Source organism: Narcine bancroftii, chromosome 6 (genome assembly GCF_036971445.1).
Source record: "Narcine bancroftii isolate sNarBan1 chromosome 6, sNarBan1.hap1, whole genome shotgun sequence".
Taxonomy (NCBI): domain Eukaryota; kingdom Metazoa; phylum Chordata; class Chondrichthyes; order Torpediniformes; family Narcinidae; genus Narcine; species Narcine bancroftii.
The window spans coordinates 184,735,297-184,761,130 of record NC_091474.1 but is presented as its reverse complement, the minus strand read 5'-3'; the positions used below and the strand labels follow the sequence as shown (position 1 = coordinate 184,761,130).

Genomic DNA, 25,834 nt, shown 5'->3' with positions numbered 1-25,834 from the left:
TTACAGCGGTTTTTAGAAATAGTCTCCTTATTTCAGGGCATCATGATATTTGAGACATTGCAATGGTATGTATATTAAAGTAGTCATGTTTAGTACTTTCTTGCATATCCCTTGATTCATAAACATCACCAAGGTGTTGAGTATCTTCTCTGGTGATGCTGTCAGGCCTCTACTGCAGCCACCTTCAGCTCCTACTTGTTTCGGAGGCTTGTCCCCTTATGTTTTCTCTTCAGAATATGGAAGGCATGCTCAATTGGATTTAGATCAGTTGAGTGACTTGGCTATTCAAGAATTTTCCAGTTTTTAATCTTTGGAAAAACTCCTTTAGCAGTATGTTTGTGATCATGTCTTTCTGTAGGATGAAGTGCCATCCAATTAGTTTGAAAGCATTTGCTCGAACTTGAGTAGAACATATGTTTTGTATGCCTCAGCAGTTACATCATCAATGAAGACAAATGTGCCAGAACCTGTGGCAGCCATACATGCCCAGGCCATAACAACCCCAACACCATGTTTCACAGATGAAATAATATGCATTGGATCTTTGGCGGTACTTTTATGTCTCCACTCTTTGCTCTTGCCATCACTCTGATATGGTTAATCTTGGTCTCATCTATCCAAGAGAACTTTTCCCAGAAATCTGCAGGCTCTTTTAAATATTTCTTGACAAACTAATCTGGCCATCCTGTTTCTGTGGTTTGCATCTTGCAATGTAGCCTCTGTACTTCTATTCCTCAAGTCTACTGCAGACAGTAGTCATTGACACATCCACATTTGCCTCCTAAAGAGTATTTCTGATCTGTCACACAGGCGTTTGGGGATTTTTCTTCATTATGATAAGAATTATTCTGTCATCAGCTGTGGAGTTCTTCCTTGGCCAACCAGACCCTTTGTGTTTACTGTGCTCACCAGTACACTCTTTCTTCCTAATAATGTTCCAGTTGATTTTGGTGATTTTAATTTGGGCAATGTCTCTTACTTTTTAAAATTGTTTCTCAGCATCATCGTGGCTTGACTTTCATTGGGCACAATTCTGGTCTTCATGTTGAAAAATAGCACCTACAAACCCCAAAGGTGATCAAAACCTGAGAAGCAAGCCTAACTCTCATACCTGCTCCATGAAGCATTTGAACATACCTGAGTAAAGCCAAATGTCCCAACATAATGGTGCCTTGAAATGAGGGAAATGTGTATAAAAAGTGCTGTAATTTCTACAAGGGCAAACCAAAATATGAACAAATAACCTTCAATAAATTCTGGAATGTTCACTGTAATTACATGAATTGTTTGATTACAAATTTAAAACTGTGGAGCACAGGGGCAAATAAAGGAAAAATAATGTCTTTGTCACAAACATTATGGAAGCCATTATATATCTGGATAGGTGTGGAAATTTTAGGTTTCTGGTCACTTGCCTGGATCTCCTCTATAGTGGTAGATGTTGTGGGCGCAGAGGGCCCCAAAACCCATCAGCAATAGAAATTCACTAAGTCAAATGGTTACTTAAACAAAAGTTGCTTTTAATTATCTTTAAACATAAAAACAGGATCAAACTTTAACTTATTACTATTAACTTAACCCCCCCCCCCCCTTCTCATTCTAAATGTACATATATGTAATGTGTATATGTTCAGGGAAGTTCTTTGATTCACAGTCCAGTCTCACTTCTCACTCCTCCAAGCTCACCGGAACCAGGCAATTCTTATACTGTGCACAGAATTTTCACCAGGCACTAGTGAAAAGGTAAATGGTTACTGCTCAGGAAGGTTTTTGTTGGTTTGAGAGAGAGAAATTCATTACTCGTTGGACACACACAAACTAATTTACTTCCATCAGTCACTTCAGTGTCTTGCCGAAGAAACTTGCCCCATCAGGGGTTTCCAAGTGGACTGCGGGGCTAGAGCAGCCGGCGGGGGAGAAGGGGGCTGGCCGAAACAATCCCAATACCCGACTTGAGTGCCGTACTCCCCTGCCCGCCACTCCAGTTCCCTTCTCCCCCGCCAGGGCAGAGCGATCAATGTGGGGACATTCCACGGGGAATGTCCCCGCGCTGACAGCCAGCCATCCTAACTTGAAGCTCGAGGGACAGGAGCCGGAGTGCGCTCAGATGCGCATCCCAGTGCAGCTGTCCCTTCAGGTGGCCAGTGCTGCACTTTTAGCACTGCCACCTGAACAGCAAATCAAAGGACTGCTTTCTCTTTTTCAGGCGCATTCTTAGTGGAGAATACACCTGAAGAAGCCTTATGTCTGTTTGTGGTGACATACGCAAACAGACATACACACACAATCTATCTATTGTTTAAAAAAAAAACATTTATATATAATATAACCAGTCACATGTATGATGTCTAAAGTCCTGAATCTTGAATTGCATTAAGAGATTCAATTATAGTACTGAGGCCATCAAATGAATGGCATTCAGAATGTGAAGATAATTAATTTGCAGAAATGTGAAATTTAGAAACTGGGGAATTTGCTCAAAAAAAAGTAAATGACAAGATTTCAGGGTCTGAGTTACAGGGAAAGGTTGTGCAGACTGGGGCTTTTTTCTCTGGAGCGTAGAAGATTGAGAGGGGACTTGATAGAGGTATTTAAGATTTTAAAAGGGACAGACAGAGTAAATGTGGATAGGCTTTTTCAATTAAGAAAGGGGGAGATTCAAACTAGAGGACATGGTTTAAGATTGAAGGGGGAAAATTATAAGGGGAACATGAGGGGAAATTTCTTTACGCAGAGGGTGGTGGGGATGTGGAATGAGCTTCCGGCAGACGTGGTCGAGGCAGGATCATTGGTTACATTTAAGGAAAGACTGGATCGTTACATGGATAGGAGGGGACTAGAGGGGTATGGACTGGGTGCTGGTCAGTGGGACTAGGAGGGTGGGGATTTGATACGGCATGGACTAGTAGGGCAGAACTGGCCTGTTCTGTGCTGTAAGTGGTTATATGGTATAGTATCATGTCTGATTTTTTAAAAAAGGTGTTTTTCTGATGCATTAAAATTATTAAAGAGTAGTTCCGTGAACTACTCTTTGCAGACGATGCCGCTTTAGTTGCCCATTCAGAGCCAGCTCTTAAGCGCTTGACGTCCTGCTTTGCGGAAACTGCCAAAATGTTTGGCCTGGAAGTCAGCCTGAAGAAAACTGAGGTCCTCCATCAGCCAGCTCCCCACCATGACTACCAGCCCCCCCACATCTCCATCGGGCACACAAAACTCAAAACGGTCAACCAGTTTACCTATCTCGGCTGCACCATTTCATCAGATGCAAGGATCGACAATGAGATAGACAACAGACTCGCCAAGGCAAATAGCGTCTTTGGAAGACTACACAAAAGAGTCTGGAAAAACAACCAACTGAAAAACCTCACAAAGATAAGCGTATACAGAGCCGTTGTCATACCCACACTCCTGTTCGGCTCCGAATCATGGGTCCTCTACCGGCACCACCTACGGCTCCTAGAACGCTTCCACCAGCGTTGTCTCCGCTCCATCCTCAACATTCATTGGAGCGCTTACATCCCTAACGTCGAAGTACTCGAGATGGCAGAGGTCGACAGCATCGAGTCCACGCTGCTGAAGATCCAGCTGCGCTGGATGGGTCACGTCTCCAGAATGGAGGACCATCGCCTTCCCAAGATCGTGTTATATGGCGAGCTCTCCACTGGCCACCGTGACAGAGGTGCACCAAAGAAAAGGTACAAGGACTGCCTAAAGAAATCTCTTGGTGCCTGCCACATTGACCACCGCCAGTGGGCTGATAACGCCTCAAACCGTGCATCTTGGCGCCTCACAGTTTGGCGGGCAGCAACCTCCTTTGAAGAAGACCGCAGAGCCCACCTCACTGACAAAAGGCAAAGGAGGAAAAACCCAACACCCAACCCCAACCAACCAATTTTCCCCTGCAATCGCTGCAATCGTGTCTGCCTGTCCCGCATCGGACTTGTCAGCCACAAACAAGCCTGCAGCTGACGTGGACTTTTTACCCCCTCCATAAATCTTCGTCCGCGAAGCCAAGCCAAAGAAAGAAAAAGAAAATTATTAAAATTGAATTTGTCATATCAAAGTTTACTCTGAAAATCAATGGCCTGGTTTTAATCTTTGATTAAAAGATGCATTCATACTATCTTCAATACAAAAAAATAAATGACTAATCATAGAACAATTTAATTTAAAAAATCGTTATTTCCTGTGTGACAACATAAATTTCAGTTGATTGAAATTCAACAAGTGTAGCAGTCTCAAATTTTCAAGAATCATTCAATAGCAAGATAGAACATGGCCTGTTCAGCTTTCAACCCTAGGATTTTGAAAACAAACCCCTGTGTCTATCCCCTTTCTATTATCAAAGGATTGGTTGTGTTACTAACATTCTGGGCCATCACATAGAGTATAGGTTAAATGACTCATAGAAGACTGAGTTACATCTTTATTAATATTTTTTCAGAAAATGGAAACTATGTACTCACTGTAATAAACCAGTAGGAATTTGCTCTGTAAATCATTCTTGATACCAATCCCATCTGACTAGCTGGAGCAAGCACGTGCAAGTGCAGATGAGCTACTGAGCTGAATGGTGGCCAGTGAAAACCAAGTCTGTAAACAAATCCAAATCAAAGTAATGATACTCAACAAAAGGTTTTGATCACAAAATCACAGCAGTAAAACTAAAACCAAACCTCGATGTAATTTAAACAAATCCTGAAAAAAAAATTCAATTTAAAAAAAAATCTAATAGTTTAATGAAAGTAATTTGTAAGTACTGTATAGCAGAAGACAAAATTTCAATTGGTAGAAAAAGTGCCAAAATATTTGTTGCAAAATTGAAAATTCACAGAAGAGATTATTTTCCTCATTGAAGATAGCTTCCAATAAGTGTTGGCAGTGGTAATCTGTCATACTAACAGTACATATTGTAACAATACCAATCACAAATTTGTATGCAGAAAATAACCTTTATTGCAACTATATGCCAGCTTCCCTTGACAATGTAACATTTGATTAAATGTATATTTTATCATTCCTCTTAAGCCATCCAAAATAATAAACCATTTTAGAGCCAACCAGTAAATTTCAGAAAATTGTTGAATTGGTCTGACTCTTGTACACACTTGACAAGTACAATCAAGTTCATGGTCTCTCAAATCTAACTCATCATAACCATATTATTTCACAATAGAAACTATTACCATACAACCAGTTTCTGCAGTTGTGTACATACCTCACATCAGCTAGGTCGTCTATGCCTTTTTGAAGGAGTACACTTTTCCCAATAGTCACCATCGCTTGAACTATTCATTAAAGAAGAATTTTACAATGTAAAAATTTCTACCAAATTATATCTTGGCAACAAATTAAGACAAGAAGAAGTAGTTTTAAACAATGTAAATTTGTAGTACAGGTATTACCAACAACATCTCAATTACTAGCTACCATTGCAATCTAATAGTGTATGGACAGGCTTCCTACCAGATCCTTTTACTAGAATACATGTGAAAGAAAGTGACATTTATGTAATAAGTACAGAAAATACTAGAAACACTCAGCAGATCAGGCGGCATCTGTGAAAAAAAGAAATAGTTTAGGTTTCAAGTTATGGACTGTTCATTGAGACTGGGAAAGAGTGAAAACATTAAAAGCAACATTCTGCAGGGTCAAGAAATCGGAAATACAAACAGAAAATGCAATAGTACTCAGCAATTCAGGTAAATTTGCACAAAAAAACTCCAGATCATTGCATTGTTAATTATTAACCCCTTGACTGCACTCTTTCACCTAACTCCACTGTCATTTTCTCATTCATACCTTTCATAAGTATCTCTTGAACACTCACTACCCCCCCCCCTTTTTCCTTTCCACTCTTTCTCTCCATCTTAAAATAAGTTCAGCTGAATCTAGCTGGTTCAGTCCCATCTCATAAAATAATCACTCAAAGATGCCCCATATTGGCCCTAATCAATACCGACTCCTGCAGCGTGGCCTGAACATGAAGAACTGCCAAGAATGTCGCTTGTCCGAAACTCCCAAGAATTTTGATAGCAAATTTCTTGCTTCAGCTTTATTATCTATTATAAAGCTGTCAGGATTTTTTATTTCAACATTGAAGTATTTAAAAACTATCAATAGCAAGAGGCATGGACCATGGAAACAAACAAATTGGCCCACCATGTTCACACTGACTGATAGATACCTACTTATATTAATCCAATCTTGGTCATCACTTCAAGAGAAGTCAAGTTTATTGTCATCTGATTATACATGTACAACCCATTGAAACTGCATTCTCTGGTCTTCCGTGCAAAACATGCAAACACACAACTAGAAATAACACACATACAAACAATACATATGGAGGATAAGTACTGCATCTATACAAATAAACATAGTTTTGTACATATGAAAAGTCTCAAATGGTTAGTGTGAGCAGTTCCTTTGGTTGTTCAGCTCTCTCACTGCCCGTGGGAACAAGTGGTTCCTCAGCCAGGTGGTGCTGGCTGATACTCCTGTATCTGCTTCCCAATGGAAGCAGTTGAAAGATGCTGTGTGAAGGGTGGAAGGGGTCCTCAAATGATTTTGTGCACCTTCTTCAGTCAACAATCCCAGTAGATCATGTCGATGTGGGTGGGGGGAAGGGATGGTGGAAGGAGACTCCAGTGATCCACTCTGGTCCTGTGAATTGACCTCCATTTATTCATTTCTCTGCAGCAACCATATTGCACTGTGGTGCAGACAGCTAGGACGCTCTCGATAGCACTCCTATTGAAGGTTGACATAATGGTCTAAATCTATATCCTCTAGTTTTATCTATCTCTGATATGGGGTAAAATTTCCTGCAGTATACCATATCTACATCCCTCATCATTTTCTATCCCTCATTCATATCTCCTCTTAACCTCCTATCCTCCTGTCTCTCCCTGGAACTGAAATGCTCCATTACAAACAATATCCTGGTTAATCTTCTCTGCACTCGGGGCGTGGCCATGCAAATAACTTAAGCCCCTTTCATACTTGCATCATACTAAATTGGCCATTCAGTGTTCTGAGATAGGAATGGGGTTTTGGCTTTTCACACTTGACCACTCCTAACTAGAACACTGAAAGCTTTCATACTTGTAAGGAGCCATCCCTGGGGTTAGGACTGTTCTACCTTCTACTGGTGATGTTATGATGCATCGAGTGATGCTAGACCTGCCCTAAATCCTTATATTTGAACAAAATTAATCATGCCTAATTATAACATAATTAAGCTTTAGGTCTGATTTCTCGCCTTTGTTTTTGTACAGGGTGATGATGGTGGCATCACGAAGATCCTGAGGCAGTTTACCTTGGTCCCAACAAAGCTTGAAAAACTCATGCAGTTTGGCATGCAGAGTTTTGCCGCCAGCCTTCCAGACTTCTGAGGGGATTCCATCCATACCTGCTGCTTTGCCACTTTTCAGTTGTTCGATTGCCTTATATGTCTCATCCAGGGTGGGAACCTCATCCAGCTCTAGCCTTAGGGGCTGCTGAGGGAGCTGGAGCAGGGCGGAATCTTGGACTGAGCGGTTGCTGCTCAAACTACAGGGGAATCACGTTGCTCTTCGCTAGGATTCTACTAAATAGAATAATACCTAGTGTCGCCGAGAATATTCTCCCAGAATCACAGTGCGGCTTTCGCGCAAACAGAGGAACCACTGACATGGTCTTTGCCCTCAGACAGCTCCAAGAAAAGTGCAGAGAACAAAACAAAGGACTCTACATCACCTTTGTTGACCTCACCAAAGCCTTCGACACCGTGAGCAGGAAAGGGCTTTGGCAAATACTAGAGCGCATCGGATGTCCCCCAAAGTTCCTCAACATGATTATCCAACTGCACGAAAACCAACAAGGTCGGGTCAGATACAGCAATGAGCTCTCTGAACCCTTCTCCATTAACAATGGCGTGAAGCAAGGCTGTGTTCTCGCACCAACCCTCTTTTCAATCTTCTTCAGCATGATGCTGAACCAAGCCATGAAAGACCCCAACAATGAAGACGCTGTTTACATCCGGTACCGCACGGATGGCAGTCTCTTCAATCTGAGGCGCCTGCAAGCTCACACCAAGACACAAGAGAAACTTGTCCGTGAACTACTCTTTGCAGATGATGCCGCTTTAGTTGCCCATTCAGAGCCAGCTCTTCAGCGCTTGACGTCCTGCTTTGCGGAAACTGCCAAAATGTTTGGCCTGGAAGTCAGCCTGAAGAAAACTGAGGTCCTCCATCAGCCAGCTCCCCACCATGACTACCAGCCCCCCCACATCTCCATCGGGCACACAAAACTCAAAACGGTCAACCAGTTTACCTATCTCGGCTGCACCATTTCATCAGATGCAAGGATCGACAATGAGATAGACAACAGACTCGCCAAGGCAAATAGCGCCTTTGGAAGACTACACAAAAGAGTCTGGAAAAACAACCAACTGAAAAACCTCACAAAGATAAGCGTATACAGAGCCATTGTCATACCCACACTCCTGTTCGGCTCCGAATCATGGGTCCTCTACCGGCACCACCTACGGCTCCTAGAACGCTTCCACCAGCGTTGTCTCCGCTCCATCCTCAACATCCATTGGAGCGCTTACACCCCTAACGTCGAAGTACTCGAGATGGCAGAGGTCGACAGCATCGAGTCCACGCTGCTGAAGATCCAGCTGCGCTGGATGGGTCACGTCTCCAGAATGGAGGACCATCGCCTTCCCAAGATCGTGTTATATGGCGAGCTCTCCACTGGCCACCGTGACAGAGGTGCACCAAAGAAAAGGTACAAGGACTGCCTAAAGAAATCTCTTGGTGCCTGCCACATTGACCACCGCCAGTGGGCTGATAACGCCTCAAACCGTGCATCTTGGCGCCTCACAGTTTGGCGGGCAGCAACCTCCTTTGAAGAAGACCGCAGAGCCCACCTCACTGACAAAAGGCAAAGGAGGAAAAACCCAACACCCAACCCCAACCAACAAATTTTCCCTTGCAACCGCTGCAATCGTGTCTGCCTGTCCCGCATCGGACTTGTCAGCCACAAACGAGCCTGCAGCTGACGTGGACTTTTTACCCCCTCCATAAATCTTCGTCCGCGAAGCCAAGCCAAAGAAGCTTTAGGTACAGCACTGTATGAGCCCTTCAGCCCCTGTTGTTCTTGTATCAACCTATATAAACCTTTATAAGGGACCATGGGAAAGTGCTAGCAATAAATAGCAATAGCCGACAATTTTTAAACAGGGCGGGAAAGTTGGTAGCGCTCAATTTATATAGCAAGGTAAAGTTGGTAGCAGTATCATGTACAATTTATAAATACCGTGGAAAAAAATGATGGCGGCCCTGCCCTCCTAGAATTCCATGCAGCAGAGAAAGTAGCAGGAGGCAATCGACAATTTTTCAAGACTAAGAATGAGGTGGAAAACTTCCTGTGAGGTTTATCAAAAGGCTAAGGTTACCAAAGAGGAAGACTGAAGAATTATTACAATAGGACTAAGTAAAAGTTATATTTTTAAAAGCCGTCTTGTATTTATTACTGAAAAATAAATTTTATTGAAATATCAAGGAGAGCTCAGAAAAGAGATAACATTTTGGAAATGTAGTAGCAAGATGGAGACTCCGTTCTAAGGGGAGAGAAGTATCTATAAAAGATGGCACTAAAGGGAAGGGTTCTTCGAGAGACAGATCTTGTGGGCTTTTTAATTGTGGGATTTTGGGGTTTCCTGTTCATCATCAGGGCAGGGATGTTGCGTGCATTTTTTAAAAGGGAAAATTACTGTATTATTTAAACAAACAAATTAAACAATATTTGTTTAAAAAATCAATATGGATAGAACTTTAAAGTGTATTAGTCTTAATGTTAATGGGATAAACAGAATGGTGAAAAGGAGGCAAATCTTGGCATACCTAAAAAAAATTGAAGGTAGATATTGTCTTTCTACAAAAAACGCATCTTACCAAATCAGAACATGCAAAATTAAAATAAGGATGGTTGGGACAAGTAATATCGTCTACATTTGGCTCAAAAGCAAGAGCAGTAGCGGAACAAAAATATACCAATAATAATAGAAGAGACACTGACTGACCAAGCCAGAAGATTTGTAATGACACAGTAAAATTTATGCAGAATCATGGACATTTATGAACATCTATGTACCAAATTATGATGATGAAGCCTTTATGATTGATATCTTTTTAAAAACAGCAGAGGGAAGACAAAATATACTGGTCAGAGGAGACTTCAATTTCTGTCTAGTTCCAATACTGGATAAATCAACCAGAACAGTAACAGGGGCAGAAACTGCAAAAACAACATTATCATTTATGAAAGATTTAAATTTGATTGATATATGGAGACAGCTTAACACCATAGAAAGAGACTATTCATTCTACTCAAAGGTACATGATTCACATACAAGGATTGTTTTATTTTTAATATCCGCCTAGTTAAAAAGTAGAATGATAATAACGGAATATTTGGCAAGTCTTTTATCAGATCATTCACACTAACTTTAAATATTGAAGTAATGGAAATAGATGGCATCTCAGTGCCACACTAAAGAATTTTTGTGAGTTTATTAAGGCAGATAGAACTATTCTGTGAAACTAACTTTTCTTCTGATAATAGCTTTTTAAACATGGGGTATGCTTAAAGCTTATATAGGAGGACAAATTATTTCTTATACAAAAAATCTTGAGAGAATATGCTACAGAAATGGATGGTCTAGAGAAAAATATAATTAAATTGGATAAAGAATATCAGAGAACAGGTCACAAGAAAAATATAGACTGTTAGAGAATGAAAAATTGAAATATAACACATTACAAATGTATAGAACAGAAAAAAATATATTAAAAACCAAACAAAAATATTATGAATTAGGAGAAGGGGCACATAAGTTTTATCTTGGCTGTTAAAGGCAGAGGAGTCATCTAGAATGATAAATGCAATAAAAACAGAGGCACATATTGCAACATATAATCAAAAAAAGAATTTAGATAATATATGAAACTATATAAATCAGAACTATTAGGAGATGAAAATGAAATGGATGAATTTTTAACAAATGTTGAACTTCCAAAATGAGAAGATAGAGAATAAATTGATTTAGATGCCTCTTTCACAAGAGAAGAAATCGAGAAAGCCTTGGGTATTTTATAAGCTAACAAATCTCTGGGGGAGGATGGGTTTCCTCCCAAGTTCTGCAGACAAGTTAAAAGTTTTATTGATACCTCTTATTATGGATGTATTAGACCAAGCAGTGGAGACCCAGACCCTCCCGGAATCTTTCTCGACTGCTATAATTACAGTGCTGCCGAAGAAAGGTAGAGACCCATTAAAAACTTCATCATATAGACTTACATCACTCCTTAATGCTGATTATAAAATGTTGGCAAAGGCATTACCTAATAGACTGCGACATTATCTACCAAAATACATACAGATCAGGTTAGATTTGTGAAAGGAAGACATTCTTCAAATAGTTTACGAAGACTATTTAATATAACACATATGGCAAAATCAAAGTTGAATCCAAGTATAACCAGCTCCCTTGATGCATAAAAAGCATTCAATCAATTAGAATGGTCTTTCTTATTTAAAACATTGATAACAATTGGTATAGGCAGAAAAATTATAAACTGGATAAGAACTCTTTATCATTAACACAAGCAAAATTATAACTAACAATCAGATGTCAGCTGTTTTTCCCTTGAGTAGATTGAGTAAACAGGGGAGTCCAGCACTTTTTATCCAAGCTATTGAACCACTGACAGAGATTATAAGGAGAGATCCAGACAACAATGGCTTCAAAGTTGGATAGGAAGAACATAAAATTAGCTTATTTGCTGATGATGTGATATTATATATGTCTGACCTGGCTAAATCCTTGATAAAATTACAAACAATATTAGAAAAAATATGGAAGAATATCAGGTTATAAAATAAATACGAACAAGAGTGAGATAATGCCATTGAAAATTTTGGATAATGAAAGATATCAAAAAGGTAGTAGATTTAAGATAGATAGATGGAATCAAATATTTAGGAATAATAACAAAAATTTACAGAACTTATATAAATTGAATTACACTCCTATTTTAGAAAAAAAGAGAAAGATTTACAGAAATGGAGAGACCTGCTGCTTATTCTAGTGGGAAGAGTAAATTGTATTAAAATGAAGGTGATGCCAAGATTACATTATCTTTTTCAATTGTTGCCTATTGCACTACCAAAAAATTTCTTTTAAGTAATTGAATAATTACATAAGGAAATTCCTATGGAATTAAAAAGAGCTGAGAATTTCATTGGAAAAGCTAACATGGGACTATAAATTGGGAGGACAATCAGCACAAGGGTGGTAGCCTGCTGCCGTGGAGGACGAGCCCAACCAAAGGCCAGCAGCTCGCGCAGCAGCACAGGTCCCAACAAGTGAACCAGCAGGTGAATGTCAAGGGCAGCTGAAAGGCCAGCAACCCCAAAATGCTGTGCAGGCATCAGCGGGACTTCGCGCAGGGAAGAAGGGGATTGTTATGCAGGAAAGAAACCGCGTGCAGTAAATCCACTTTTGTTATGCATACTGTGATGTCAGCCAAGGGGGGCGGGGGGCAAGGCGGGTACAGTGCAAGTATAAAAGTCAGGCCTGAGCCCTAATAAAACTCAGAGCTTAACCTGACTACATGTGTGTCTTCTTTTGAGTAGTGCGCGGCTACAATTGGTGACCCTGATGGTTTAGACGGCATCTAAACCCAGCGAAGAGATAACAGGCAGCAGTAAACGCGGTCACTCTCAAGCTGCTGACCTTCTGGACAAATCGACCACGCGTGTGGTTTGACCAGGCTGAGGCATAGTTCCCGATCCAGCAGATCACAGCAGAATCCACCCAGTACTACCACGTGATGAGCGCCCTGGACCAGAACACAGCAGGCCGGGTGGCCAACTTTATCCAGGAGCCCCCACTTCAAGGACTTCCTGATCAAGATCTTTGGGCTCTCACAGCGTGAGAGGGGCATGTCTGCTCCACCTGGATGGGCTTAAGGACAGGCCCCCATCAACCCTCACGAACAAGATGCTGGCCCTCCTGGGTAAACTCAAGCCCTGCATCATGTTTGAGCAGGCATTCCTGGAGCAACTGCCCGAGGACATCCAACTGCTCCTGGCTGACGTCGATTTCAGCAACCCACTGAAAGTAACAGCATGAGTGGACGAAAGAGAAGAGAGAGTGCTTGGTGTCCTTGGGGCTCATCATGAAACCCTGAAGCCAGACCCATGCAGAGCCGCTGAGAGAACAGCAGCACCCCAGAGGAGGGGATCCAGACAACCAGTGGCGTTTTTACACCAAAGATGGGGTGCCAGAGCCCACCGATCCAGGCCGGCATTCACGTTTCAGGGAAATGCTGGGGCCAGCTGTCACTAATGGCCATGACGGGTGGCCACCAAGACAGCCTCCTGTATGTTTTAGACCACCAGTCCAGACGATGCTTCCTCATGGACACAGGAGCAGAAGTCAGGCCCCACACTGAGGGCTGCCAACAACAGTACGATTCTGACCTACGGTATCCACAAGGTTCAACTGCAGTTAGGAGACAGCCTCTTCTCATGGGTGTTCACGCTGGCCGCTCCTCGGAACAGACTTCCTGAGTGCCCACAGCCTGCTAGTGAACCTCAAGGGAAGGAGATTAATCCACGCCAAGACTTTTCAAACATTCCCCTCAAAGACGCCAGGCTCTCAGCGCTCCACCTGGTCTCCATACAGAGATCAAATGAGTATGCCAGGGTCCTGGCCAAGTTCCCTGCAGTGCTCATCCCCCACTTCACCATGGTGATGCTCCGACGTGGAGTTCAGCATCACATCCTGACCCGGGTCCCGCCACTCCACGCAAGGGCAAGACTCCTTCCTCCGGAGAAGCTCCAGCTGGCGAAGGAGGAATTCAGGAAGCTGGAGAAGCTTGGCTTTGTACAGCGGTCAGACAGCCCATGAGCTTCTCCCTGCATATGGTAGCCAAGCAACTGGGGGCTGGAGACTATGCGGCAACTACCGCCAGCTCAATGAGGCCACAACACTGGATCAGTACCCCGTGCCGCATATCCAGGACTTTGAAGCTAAACTGCACAGGGCAGTGATCTTCTCCAAGGTGGACCTCGTGCAGGGATATCATCAGATCCTGGTACACCCCGATGATATCCCCAAGTCCGCCATCTTCAGCCCGTTCAGCCTCTTCGAATTCCAGCGACTCATGGGTGCAGTGGGCCGAGACTTGGATGACACCTTCGTGTACCTGGATGATATCCTGGTGGCGAGCAGGAACCAACAGGAGCATATGGGATACCTCAGCAACCTCTATGCCCTACTGAGTGAGTTCAGCCTGATAAATGACCCAGCCAAATGCTAATTTGGATTGGAGGCCATCGACTTCCTGGGCCACAGGAAAACCAGAGAAGAAGCCACACCACTACCCAGTAAAGTGGAGGTCATCTGGAAGTTCCCCAGACCCAACTCGACAAAGGGACTACAAGAGTTCGTAGTGATGATCAATTTCTATCTCAGGTTCATCCCTCAGCTGCCAGATCATGCGGCCCTTGTTCGCCCGGAGATGGCAGGCAAGGAAATGGGAAATAAAAGGGATTAAAAGAATAGAAAATTGTTTTTCAGGAAGTAGATTCTTATCCTTTTAACAAATGAGAGATAAGTACAATATAACTGGAGATACAGCGCTGGCATATTACCAACTGAGATCCTACTTGAAAGATAAATTAGGAAGCAATTTGAGTTTACCAGAGGGAAGTAACCTTGAATATGTGATTACAGATACAATGTTAATCAAAAGATTTATAACAAATATGTATATTAAACTGCAAGAAAAGGAGAATGAGGAAACAAATGGTAAAACTAAACAAAAATGGGAACAAGATTTAAATATAAAGATAAAAAAGGAAACATGGGAGAAATTATGTTCTGGAACGATGAGAAATACAATAAATACGAGGCTACGTATGATACAATATAATTGGTTACACAGACTATACATTACACCGCAAAAGTTAAATAAATGGGACCCAACAGTATCTGATAGATGTTTTCAATGTAAAAAAGAAATGGGAACAACAATTCATGCAATCTGGACATGTGAGAGAGTAGAAAAATTTTGGGATGATCTCAATCAGATATTAAATAAAATAACAGAAAACAATATACCAAAGAATCCAGAGATCTTTCTCCTAAGTAACATAAAAAACAAAGAATTTGGAATTGATTTGGAGGATGCACAAAAAAGATTTGTTAAGATAGCCCTAGCCGTAGCAAAAAAATGTATTATGTCAACCTGGAAATTGGAAGATAATTTGAAAATACAACAATGGTATATAGAAATGAATAAATGTATTCCATTAGAAAAAATAACATATAGTTTAAGAAATAATATTGAAATATTCGAACAAGTATGGGAGCCTTACATTAAATACAATAGCGAAAACCTACCGGGGACAAACATTACCTAAGTTGATGGAAGGAGAAGGAAAGAAAAGAATGGACTCAGTAGAATTTCTGGTGTATTTTTGTTGAATGACAACATTGTCTGACTGGTTTAATGCAACCTAGATTGTATACCTAAAATGGATGAGAGGGGGGGGGTGGGGGGTGGCTTGGGAGGAGGGAGGGGGGGGGAGAAAAAGTCACTGTATATGTGTGAAAAAGAAAAAGTGTATATCATGGCTAATGTGATTTATGGTGTGAAAAATAAAAAAATTTAAAAAAAAAGAGAGATGGCAGGCAAGGCAAAGGACATCAGCTGGGATGAGGAGTCAGTGGAAGCCTTCATGAAGGCCAAGGAAGCCCTGGTGGACACCATTCTCCTGGCATATCCCTGGTCAGATGCTCCAACGGGCCTGATGGTGAATGCCTCAGGAACAGCAATCTGTGGAGTTCTGGAGCAGTAGATCGAAGGAAGTTGGCGGCTGCTGGCTTTCTTCAGCAAACATCTGCGGCCTCCAGAACAAGTACAGCGCTTTCAACAGTGAGTGATTGGTGCTGTACTTAGCCACCTGCCACTTCAAGTACTTCCTAGAGGGCAGGTCCTTCACAGCTTTCACAGATCACAAGCCCCTGATTTTCGCCTTGGCTAAGATCTCGGTCCTCTGTTCAATCCGCCAGCAACGACACCTGTCGTACATCTCAGAGTACACCACAGATGTAAGCCACATCTCTGGCAAGGACAACGTGGTGGTCGACGCACTGTCCAGGCAAAGTATCCACACGCTATCAAGGAGTGGACTTTGTGGCACTGGCGAAGATGCAGCAGAAAGACAAGGAGATGCCCCAACATTGGGACTGCAGCTCCAGGACAACATAGTTGGCACAGGTTAGCATCATCCTCCTGTGCGATGTGGCCACTGGTCAGGTCAGACCCATTGTCCTAGTGGCTTGGCGACGTCAGGTTTTCGACTCCATCCACAGACTGGCCCACTTATCCATCAGGACCACAGTCTGGCTGGTGGCCAGCAAATATGTGTGGCGTGGATTGTGGAAATAGGTCAGCAGGTGGGCGAAGGTGTGCACATAGTGCCAAGAAACCAAGGTACAGCAGCACACCAAGACCCCACCTCAGCACTTCGAGCCCACAGAACGAAGGTTCGACCATATCCATGTGGTACCCTAGCCGGTACCCCAGGGTTTCTGCTATCAGTTCACAATGGTCAACCGCTTCACCAGGTGGCCAGAAGCAGTCCTACTGGCAGACACATCCACAACCTCGTGCCCAGGGCCCTCATCTCATCCTGGATGGCACGGTGCAGGTTACCATCCCACATCTCATCCGACAGCCCAGTTCACCTCCAGTCTTTGGTCTGACCTCACCAGCCTGTGGGGTGCCCAGCTGCATCACATAACAGTTCACCACCCACAATCCAATGGGTTGGTGCAGCGTTTCCATAGGCACCTCAAAACCGCACTCATGACCAAACCTCAAGGACTCAACTGGGTAGACGAGCACGCAAGGAGGACCTCAACATCTCTTCGGCCTAACTTGTCTACAGAGCTCCACTGATGGTTCTGGGAGAATTCGTACCATCCCCAGGCGGACAGCAAGATGACTTAACAGTGCTCCTCTGCAGGTTAAGGGAAAGAGTTGGCCACCTGGCCCCAATTCCACTTTCCAGGCATGGAAGTATGCGACTATGTTTTCATTCGCAGGGTTCCAATTCGTCCATCACTTCAGAGGCCATACGAGGGTCCATTACGGGACATCCACAACAATGGGGCCACGTTTGAACTGGAGTTCAGAGGCAAGATGGAGGTCTTCACCACAGACAGGCTGAAGCTGGCACACCTGGACCTGGCGCGCCCAGTCAAGACACCAGCATCACACCAAAGAGGCGGGCCACCGAAGGCTATAGAGACTTTGCCTCCAGCACCAAGGACAATACCACTGGTTCTGGTGGGGGTCATGTGGCAGCCTGCTGTGGCAGCCATCGAGCCCGTGCTCTAGGCAATGAGCACAACCAAAGGCCAGCAGCCTGTACAGCAGCACTGGCCCCAACAAGCGAACTGGCAGGTGAATGGCAAGAGCAGCTGAAAGGCCAGCAACCCCAAAATGGCGCTAGCCTTGCTGCGCGGCCCACAGACAGACAGAGCGCAGGGAAGAAGGGCATTTTTATGCAGGAAAGTATCCACGCACGAGAAGCCCACTTTTGTTATACATGTTGTGACGTCAACCAAGGGGGGGGGGGCCCACGGTAGGAACAGTGCAAGTATAAAAATCGGGCCTGAGCCCTAATAAAACACAGAGCTTAACTTGACTACATTACCTGTGTGTGTGTGTGTGTGTGTGTGTGTGTGTGTGTGTGTGTGTGTGTGTGTGTGTGTGTGTGTGTTTCAAGTAGCATGCGGCTACACAAGCAAGAATTTTATCATTCCATTTTGAAGGAAACAGTTCCCACTTCTTGGATCCAAATGGGATTGAATTCAATGAAAGAAGAAACAACAAAGGACTTTTTTTTAAAAAGTGGTGGGAATCTCAATGAAGGAAAATGTACTGGAAGTCCTGGAGGTTGGGTCGGATGTCCGTGGTTGCGAGACGTCAATGATGGTAAAGGTCCACTTGAAATGGCAGGAATTGAAGTTAAGCAGGATCGTGCAAACACCGTATGTCTTGATGCTACTACTGTTGGTGATGGTCAGGGAGGCCCCTTCTTTCTGGAACGAGTGTCAATGCCCAAGGAGGAGAAACACACTGACCTCCGCTCCTGTGTCAATGAGATTACACCATGCTGAATGATGATCGCAGATGTAGAGGAGTTGATCTTTTTGGCTGGCCGCCGTTGCCACTACCGACAGCCGGCCTAGGCATATTCTGGATCTGCACAGAGTGGTCAGCATCGGCAGGCTGCGGAGCCACATCTTTGGTGGTAGTAGCACCACTTATCCTTATTGGCACTTTTCAAGGCTGATGTTGCTGTCACCCTTTTCCATGGAGGTTGGGGCCATCTGTATCACCTGGTGAGGCACAGCTGCCACCCAGTTAATTGTTGCTTCTCCCTGCTGTTTGGCCTGCCATAGAATGTCCGCATGGGTTGCCAGCTGTCGGGGTCAGTGAAATCATCATTCAAGAGCAGGTGGATGCCCTCAGGCATTTGCTGGAGGAAAATCTGAAGAGGAGGCAGGTCCTGAGGCCATACATCATGGCAAGCATTTTGTTCATGAGCATGGATGGTGTGCGGTCGCCTAGGCCATCCACGTGCAGCAGTTTTACCGCCCTGTCATGGTGGGAGAGGCCGAATGTATACTTGAGGGGCGTTGATCCCTTCATACTTGTTGTCGGCTGGTGGTTGGCGAAGGTAATCAATGATGCACCCGGCAGTTTCTTGGTCCAGCACACTGACCAGGTAGTAGTACTCTGTGGCATTGGCAGTTATCTGGTGTATGGAATTGGGCTTCAGCCTGTTCAAACCATACTTGCAGTTTGAGTGAAACTGCATTCTGTAGACCTGAATTGTCTCCTTCCAGCATTTTGCAATCCAAAAGAGGCTGTATGGCTCATCACGCCCATCACTGTAGACATTTGTGGCTTGTACAAACATTGAGTTTAATTGTTGAACAATTTAGATCAAACATCAAGTTTAATTATTCAATAGGTCAGTTCAAATGTCATTATCAATGGTTAAAAATGAGAGCCGACCTGCCGACTCAGAGAAAGAAAAGTAACCACCCAACCTCATGCTGCCAGTCCCTGTTCCGAACCCATCACATGCCAAACACATGCTCTCGTGAGAGCCTGAACCTCCGAATAATGGTTTGAGAACTAAGTGGCGCGATCTGCCACACTATAGTATAAATCCAAGTGACTTCCCTATATAGAATTTTTAATGATCAGCATAAATGTGAGCCCTGATGGTGTGTGAATGTTTTTTGTACAGATAAAGTTATGTTTTTCTATATATATGGGAAAAAAAATATTTTAAAAAATCTTCTCTGCACTCTCCTTGTACTATTACATCCTTCCTCTAGTATTATCGCATTATAGTAGAATTTAAAAAAATTATTTAAAGATAAAATTATCTAAAAAGTTTAATAAAAACATCAAAGGCCTTACAAGTGGAGCAAAGCAAACAATTTGTTTTATGTATTTTATGTTTTGTACAAACCCAATTGAGATTAATCAAGTCTCAAATCAATCACTAATCTGAGAGACATTTGAAGTTTAAAAGAACGTATTGCCAGATATAATACTAGCTGTCAGTTACTTCAGGACTTCTGTGCTTGCAAAGCATTAATGAAAGAACTAACCATGCTGACATTTCAATAGCTAATTATCTTTGATCCATCCAGAGCCAGGGAAATCCACTGTTCCATCATCAACTTTACACAGTTCTGATGACAATTTATTGACCTGAAATATTCTAAAAACAATTTCTTTCGTCTCAAATTCTACCTACCCCAATGAGAATTTTCACTATTTTCATTGTTATTAGTATGAAATTAATGTTCTAAACATATGAATACTTAAGGCAAACATGAATCAATTCATTAACGTCCCTTTATCTCTTGTGCAAGAAAGATAATCTTAAAATAGTTGTGCACATATTTTAAATTATTGAAAGTGGCATTGAAAACAACTTAAATTGCATCTGTATTTCTTCCCTCATTCTCGCTAGAAGGCAGATGCTGTGTCAAATATGAAAGAATATTATAGAACAGTGGTCCCGTTATCTGCATTTATGCTTTCCGCGGTTTCAGTTACACACAGTCAAGCATGGTCCGAAACTGATCTGACTGCTCCCCTCTATCCCCAAAGTCCTGTATCAGTCCCAACTATCCCACTGCCCCACGCTCTTCCCACAGCCCCGTGTCTGTCCCCATTCTGATCCCACTGTCCCGCTCTCTCCCCACAGCCCCGTGTCTGTCCCCACTCTGATCCCACTGTCCTGCTCTCTCCCCACAGCACCGTGTCTGTCCCCACACTGATCCCACTGCACTGCTCTCTGCACCGTGTTGGTCCCCACACTATATACAAATAAAAAGTTTACAGGTACACTACAGTATCCCATCTTCTCTTTCTTTGGCTTGGCTTCGCGATGGAAGATTTATGGAGGAGTAATGTCCACATCAGCTGCAGGCTCGTTTGTGGCTGACAAGTCCGATTCGGGACAGGTAGACATGGTTGCAGCGGTTGCAAGAGAAAATTGGTTGGTTGGGGTTGGGTGTTGGGTTTTTCCTCCTTTGCCTTTTGTCAGTGAGGTGGGCTCTGCGGTCTTCTTCAAAGGAGGTTGCTGCCCGCCAAACTGTGAGGCGCCAAGATGCACGGTTTGAGGCGAGATCAGCCCACTGGCGGTGGTCAATGTGGCAGGCACCAAGAGATTTCTTTAGGCCGTCCTTGTACCTCTTCTTTGGTGCACCTCTGTCTCGATGGCCAGTGGAGATCTCGCCATATAACACGATCTTGGGAAGGCGATGGTCATCCATTCTGGAGACGTGACCTACCCAGCGCAGTTGGATCTTCAGCAGCATGGATTCAATGCTGTCGGCCTCTGCTATCTCGAGTACTTCGATGTTGGAGATGAAGTCGCTCCAATTAATGTTGAGGATGGAGCGAAGACAACACTGGTGGAAGCATTCTAGGAGCCATAGGTGATGCCGGTAGAGGACCCATGATTCAGAGCCAAACAGGAGTGTGGGTATGACAACGGCTCTGTATACGCTAATCTTTGTGAGGTTTTTCAGTTGGTTGTTTTTCCAGACTCTTTTGTGTAGTCTTCCAAAGGCGCTATTTGCCTTGGCGAGTCTGTTGTCTATCTCGTTGTCGATCCTTGCATCCGATGAAATGGTGCAGCAGAGATAGGTAAACTGGTTGACCGTTTTGAGTTTTGTGTGCCCGATGGAGATGTGGGGGTGCTGGTAGTCATGGTGGGGAGCTGGCTGATGGAGGACCTCAGTTTTCTTCTGGCTGATGGAGGACCTCAGTTTTCTTCTGGCTGATGGAGGACCTCAGTTTTCTTCAGGCTGACTTCCAGGCCAAACATTTTGGCAGTTTCCGCAAAACAGGACGTCAAGCGCTGAAGAGCTGGCTCTGAATGGGCAACTAAAGCGGCATCGTCTGCAAAGAGTAGTTCACGGACAAGTTGCTCTTGTGTCTTGGTGTGAGCTTGCAGGCGCCTCAGATTGAAGAGACTGCCATCCGTGCGGTACCGGATGTAAACAGCGTCTTCATTTTTGAGGTCTTTCATGGCTTGTTTCAGCATCATGCTGAAGAAGATTGAAAAGAGCATTGGTGCAAGAACGCAGCCTTGCTTCACGCCATTGTTAATGGAGAAGGGTTCAGAGAGCTCATTGCTGTATCTGACCCGACCTTGTTGGTTTTCGTGCAGTTGGATAACCATGTTGAGGAACTTTGGGGGGCATCCGAGGCGCTCTAGAATTTGCCAAAGCCCTTTCCTACTCATGGTGTCGAAGGCTTTGGTGAGGTCAACAAAGGTGATGTAGCGTTCTTTGTTTTGTTCTCTGCATTTTTCTTGGAGCTGTCTGAGGGCAAAGACCATGTCAGTAGTTCCTCTGTATGCGCGAAAGCCGCACTGTGATTCTGGAAAAACATTTTCGCCGACACTAGGTATTATTCTATTTAGGAGAATCCTAGCGAAGATTTTGCCTGCAGTGGAGAGCAGCGTGATTCCCCTGTAGTTTGAGCAGTCTGATTTCTCACCTTTGTTTTTGTACAGGGTGATGATAATGGCATCACAAAGGTCCTGAGGCAGCTTTCCTTGGTCCCAGCAGAGCTTGAAAAACTCATGTAGTTTGGCATGCAGAGTTTTGCCGCCAGCCTTCCAGACCTCTGGGGGGGGGATTCCATTCATACCTGCTGTTTTGCCACTTTTCAGTTGTTCAATTGCCTTATATGTCTCTTCCCGGGTGAGGACCTCATCCAGCTCTAGCCTTAAGGGCTGTTGAGGGAGCTGGAGCAGGGCGGATTCTTGGACTAAGCAGTTGGCACTGAAAAGAGATTGGAAGTGTTCTGACCATCAGTTGAGGATGGAGATCTTGTCGCTGAGGAGGACTTTTCCGTCTGAGCTGCGCAGCAGGCTTTGGACTTGGGTGAGGGGCCGTACACAGCCTTTAGAGCCTTGTAAAAACCCCTGAAGTCGCCAATGTCCGCGCTGAGCTGGGTTCGTTTGGCGAGGCTAGTCCACCACTCATTTTGGATCTCCCAGAATTTGCGCTGAAGATGGCTGCATGCACGACGGAAGGCTCGCTTCTTCTCTGGCCAGGACGGCTTTGCAGTCTTCAGCTGATCCCAGAGGGTTTCAGGGAATCCTGGGCAAGCATGGTGTCAGCAAGTGCAACGACAACGGGTGCCTCCTGTTGGAGCTCTGCGCAGAACAGCGGCTTGTCATTACAAGCACCATTTTTCAGCAGAGGGACAGCCTGAAGACTACCTGGATGCATCCCCAATCCAAACACTGGCAGCTCCTGGACTACGTCCTGGTGCGAGAAAGAGACAAACGAGATGTGCTCCACACCAGGGTCATGCCCAGCGCGGAATGCCACACTGACCACCGGCTGGTTCGCTGCAAGCTTAACAGTATCCCATATAGCTTTGATAAACATATAAATATGCTGTTCACACATCGCATAACACCCAATTTCACAGAAATTGTGGACATTAAGCAGCATATACCTTGTATATTGCTTGGCACTATCCGCAGTTTCAGGCATTCGTTGGGGGTCTTGAAACATATCCCCCACGGATATGGGGGGAACTACTGTATTGACAATTGTTTTAGTAGGAACACCTATACTACGATTTGCATCTCAATGTTGTCACTCCTGTTGGCACCTGAAATTTTATGTAGCCCTCAATTTCTAAGATAAGTATTTGTTTCAAAAATGTTGAGATGGTAAACATGCCTTCAAATTATAGTTCCTCATCTCTGGTTTATATCTTTGGTCATCAATAGATAAGAGTCATCTTTTTGCAATTGTAAAATTTTCAAAAGCACTTTTTAAACAGAAAAAGGATAAAAGGCTGGATATGATAAGGCCTCTAATTTATAAAAGCAAAGTTAAAATAATCTCACCAATTGGTATGTGTTCCTTCTTCAGGGATTTGCAATTTCCTATGTGTTTTCTTGGCACTACAAGATAATGATGAGGTGCACCAGGTCGAATGTCCTTAAAACAAGCAAATTGTTCATCCTGAACAAAACAAAATGCAATGTTTTAAACATTCTCATCTCTCCAGGTTATCATAATGATCTGACAATAAACATTTCATGCCATTTGAGACAAAGCAAGGCCATGATCTTGGTAGGCAGACTTTAAATCAGATTACAGGTACTTCTGATTTCCCAAATGCACTTACATTTACAAGATTGAAAGAACTATCATGCTATATAAATCACATCGCAGATCTAGTTTTTGAAATGTAATGATCTTATTGGATGATGCAATACAAAGCTGATTACAAAATTATTACAAAATTAGATGTTTGCATATTTTTACATCATCCAGCCAACAATAAAAATGTTGCTATTTTCCATATTAGCAGAATGTCTGTGACAATAATATTCAATTCTGTTTGCTGTTTCAAGTGCTCCAATTCAAATTTTATACAATGGATCACTTTCACATACCCCAAGTAACTCCCACAGTTGAGACTATTAAAAAAATGTAAACATGTTTCACATACCAATTCTATCCTTCCCTGGTTTAATGCAGGGCCCTAGACCTAAAATATTAACAGTTTCTAGAGATGTTAATATCGAGAGATGCTTGCCTTACCTGCTAAGTGTTTAAAGCATTTTTTTTTTAATTTAATTTCTAGCATTTGCAGTTTTTAATTTTCTCTCCTCTTTTCCTCGCATGCTCATTGGTAATGTATAATTATGTATCTTTATTTCAGTTCCACATTTCCTTTAGTACCTTATTACAGCCATTCTCATCAGGGACCACGGCACACTTCAGTCTGAAATCATGAAATCTTTGTATGTAGTCAGTAGAAATATAGAAGAAACCAACTAAACTTGACTGTTTCACAGGGAAGGGAGCCATAACCAAAAACAAAGGGTTGAGAATGGCTGCCTTAATGCAATATTTTCCAAGCTACATTAGTTCCTCTCATCTAGAAGATTGCAAATTTATAATAATTTTTGGCTGTCAGGGTGTGTGTTCACCACAAAAAAATCAACATTAATGTTTGGCTGGTTTTAACTTCCACAAGCTCTGGCATTATGCCGTATTGTTTATTTGGGCTGCCAAACCAAATTAAGTGATAAAGATGAAGAACACCTTCTCTATTGAGTTTTGTTCCATTATGTTTCAGTGCTTGATTGGGTCCTAATTCTGTCAGTTTTCATTTACACAACAACTTGGGCAGGGTATGAATGAACCTCTCAACACATGTGCTTCTGTAATCCACTATGAACAATGCAAACCCAACTTCCTTATTTCTCTCAATCCTACATTATCTTGGGCAGCTCTTCCTCTCTCCACGTTGTATATCTTCCCTGAACCATTCTCTTGTTTCAAATTTGTTTCTGGTTTTATGATACTGCTCTTTGCTTTCCTTTCCTTTTTCAATTTTCCTCAATTTCAGGCAAAACTTTGTGAAGTACAAATTTGTGTTTACGTACTGTTTCCTTTTAAAAAGGGTTCAATTTTATTTCCAAGTATGCAGAAATTAGACTTTGTCAAAATGGTTATTGACTGATAATTTACATGATAAAGCATGTATATCAACCAGCCCATTCTCGCTCCATTCGTCTCTCCCCCCTGCCCATTGGGCCAGAGCCGTGATCCAAGCTGTGCTGTTCCCACTTGTTGTTCATGAACCGATTCCACTTATTCCTTGAAGAAAGCCTCAGGCCTTTCACTATATCTTTGTATCCTATGGACGCTGAAAGACCGGCTGAGTTCCTCCAGCATTTTTGGTCTTTTCACTGCAGACTTTCCTGTTTCACTCATGAACCAAGATCCACTTGCTTTGTGGATGCTGACCTCCTCCCACCCCAGGACAGGCTCTGCCGCCTCACCCAGTGCAGCAGATCCGTTGGCTCCTCCTTATTCCCGATTTTACAGAAGATGCATTTTTTATCGACCCCGCTGCTCGACTCGGCCAGGGCCGGAATGGGGTCAGGGTGGGCGGCGGGGCCCGGCGGGGAGGGGGCCGACACTGTCGGGGCTGGGGTTGGAGGCACCGCGGCGATCAGGGTGGGCGCAGAAATCGGGCTGACCGATTCCCTGCCGGCCGCTTCGGACTCCCCCGAGGCTGAAACCAGGGCATCGGCAGCATCCGGAACCACAACCGCAACCGCCGCCATGACAACACGATCAGCTGCGCGCCCGAGTGCGTCGGTTCTCGTCAAT

At 43.5% G+C, this 25,834-nt stretch overlaps 1 protein-coding gene across 1 annotated transcript in view; it reads right to left on the bottom strand.

Annotated features, from left to right (window-relative positions):
* hint3 (histidine triad nucleotide binding protein 3) overlaps positions 1–25,834 on the bottom strand; it is a 27,894-nt gene extending 2,060 nt beyond the window's left edge. The window contains exons 1-4 of the mRNA XM_069886948.1: positions 25,501–25,834; positions 23,548–23,665; positions 5,219–5,288; positions 4,467–4,593 (exon numbers count right to left, since the gene is read on the bottom strand). Coding sequence (XP_069743049.1) covers positions 4,467–4,593; positions 5,219–5,288; positions 23,548–23,665; positions 25,501–25,788 — 603 coding nt within the window. The 5' untranslated portion in view covers positions 25,789–25,834. The remainder of the gene's footprint in view (positions 1–4,466; positions 4,594–5,218; positions 5,289–23,547; positions 23,666–25,500) is intronic.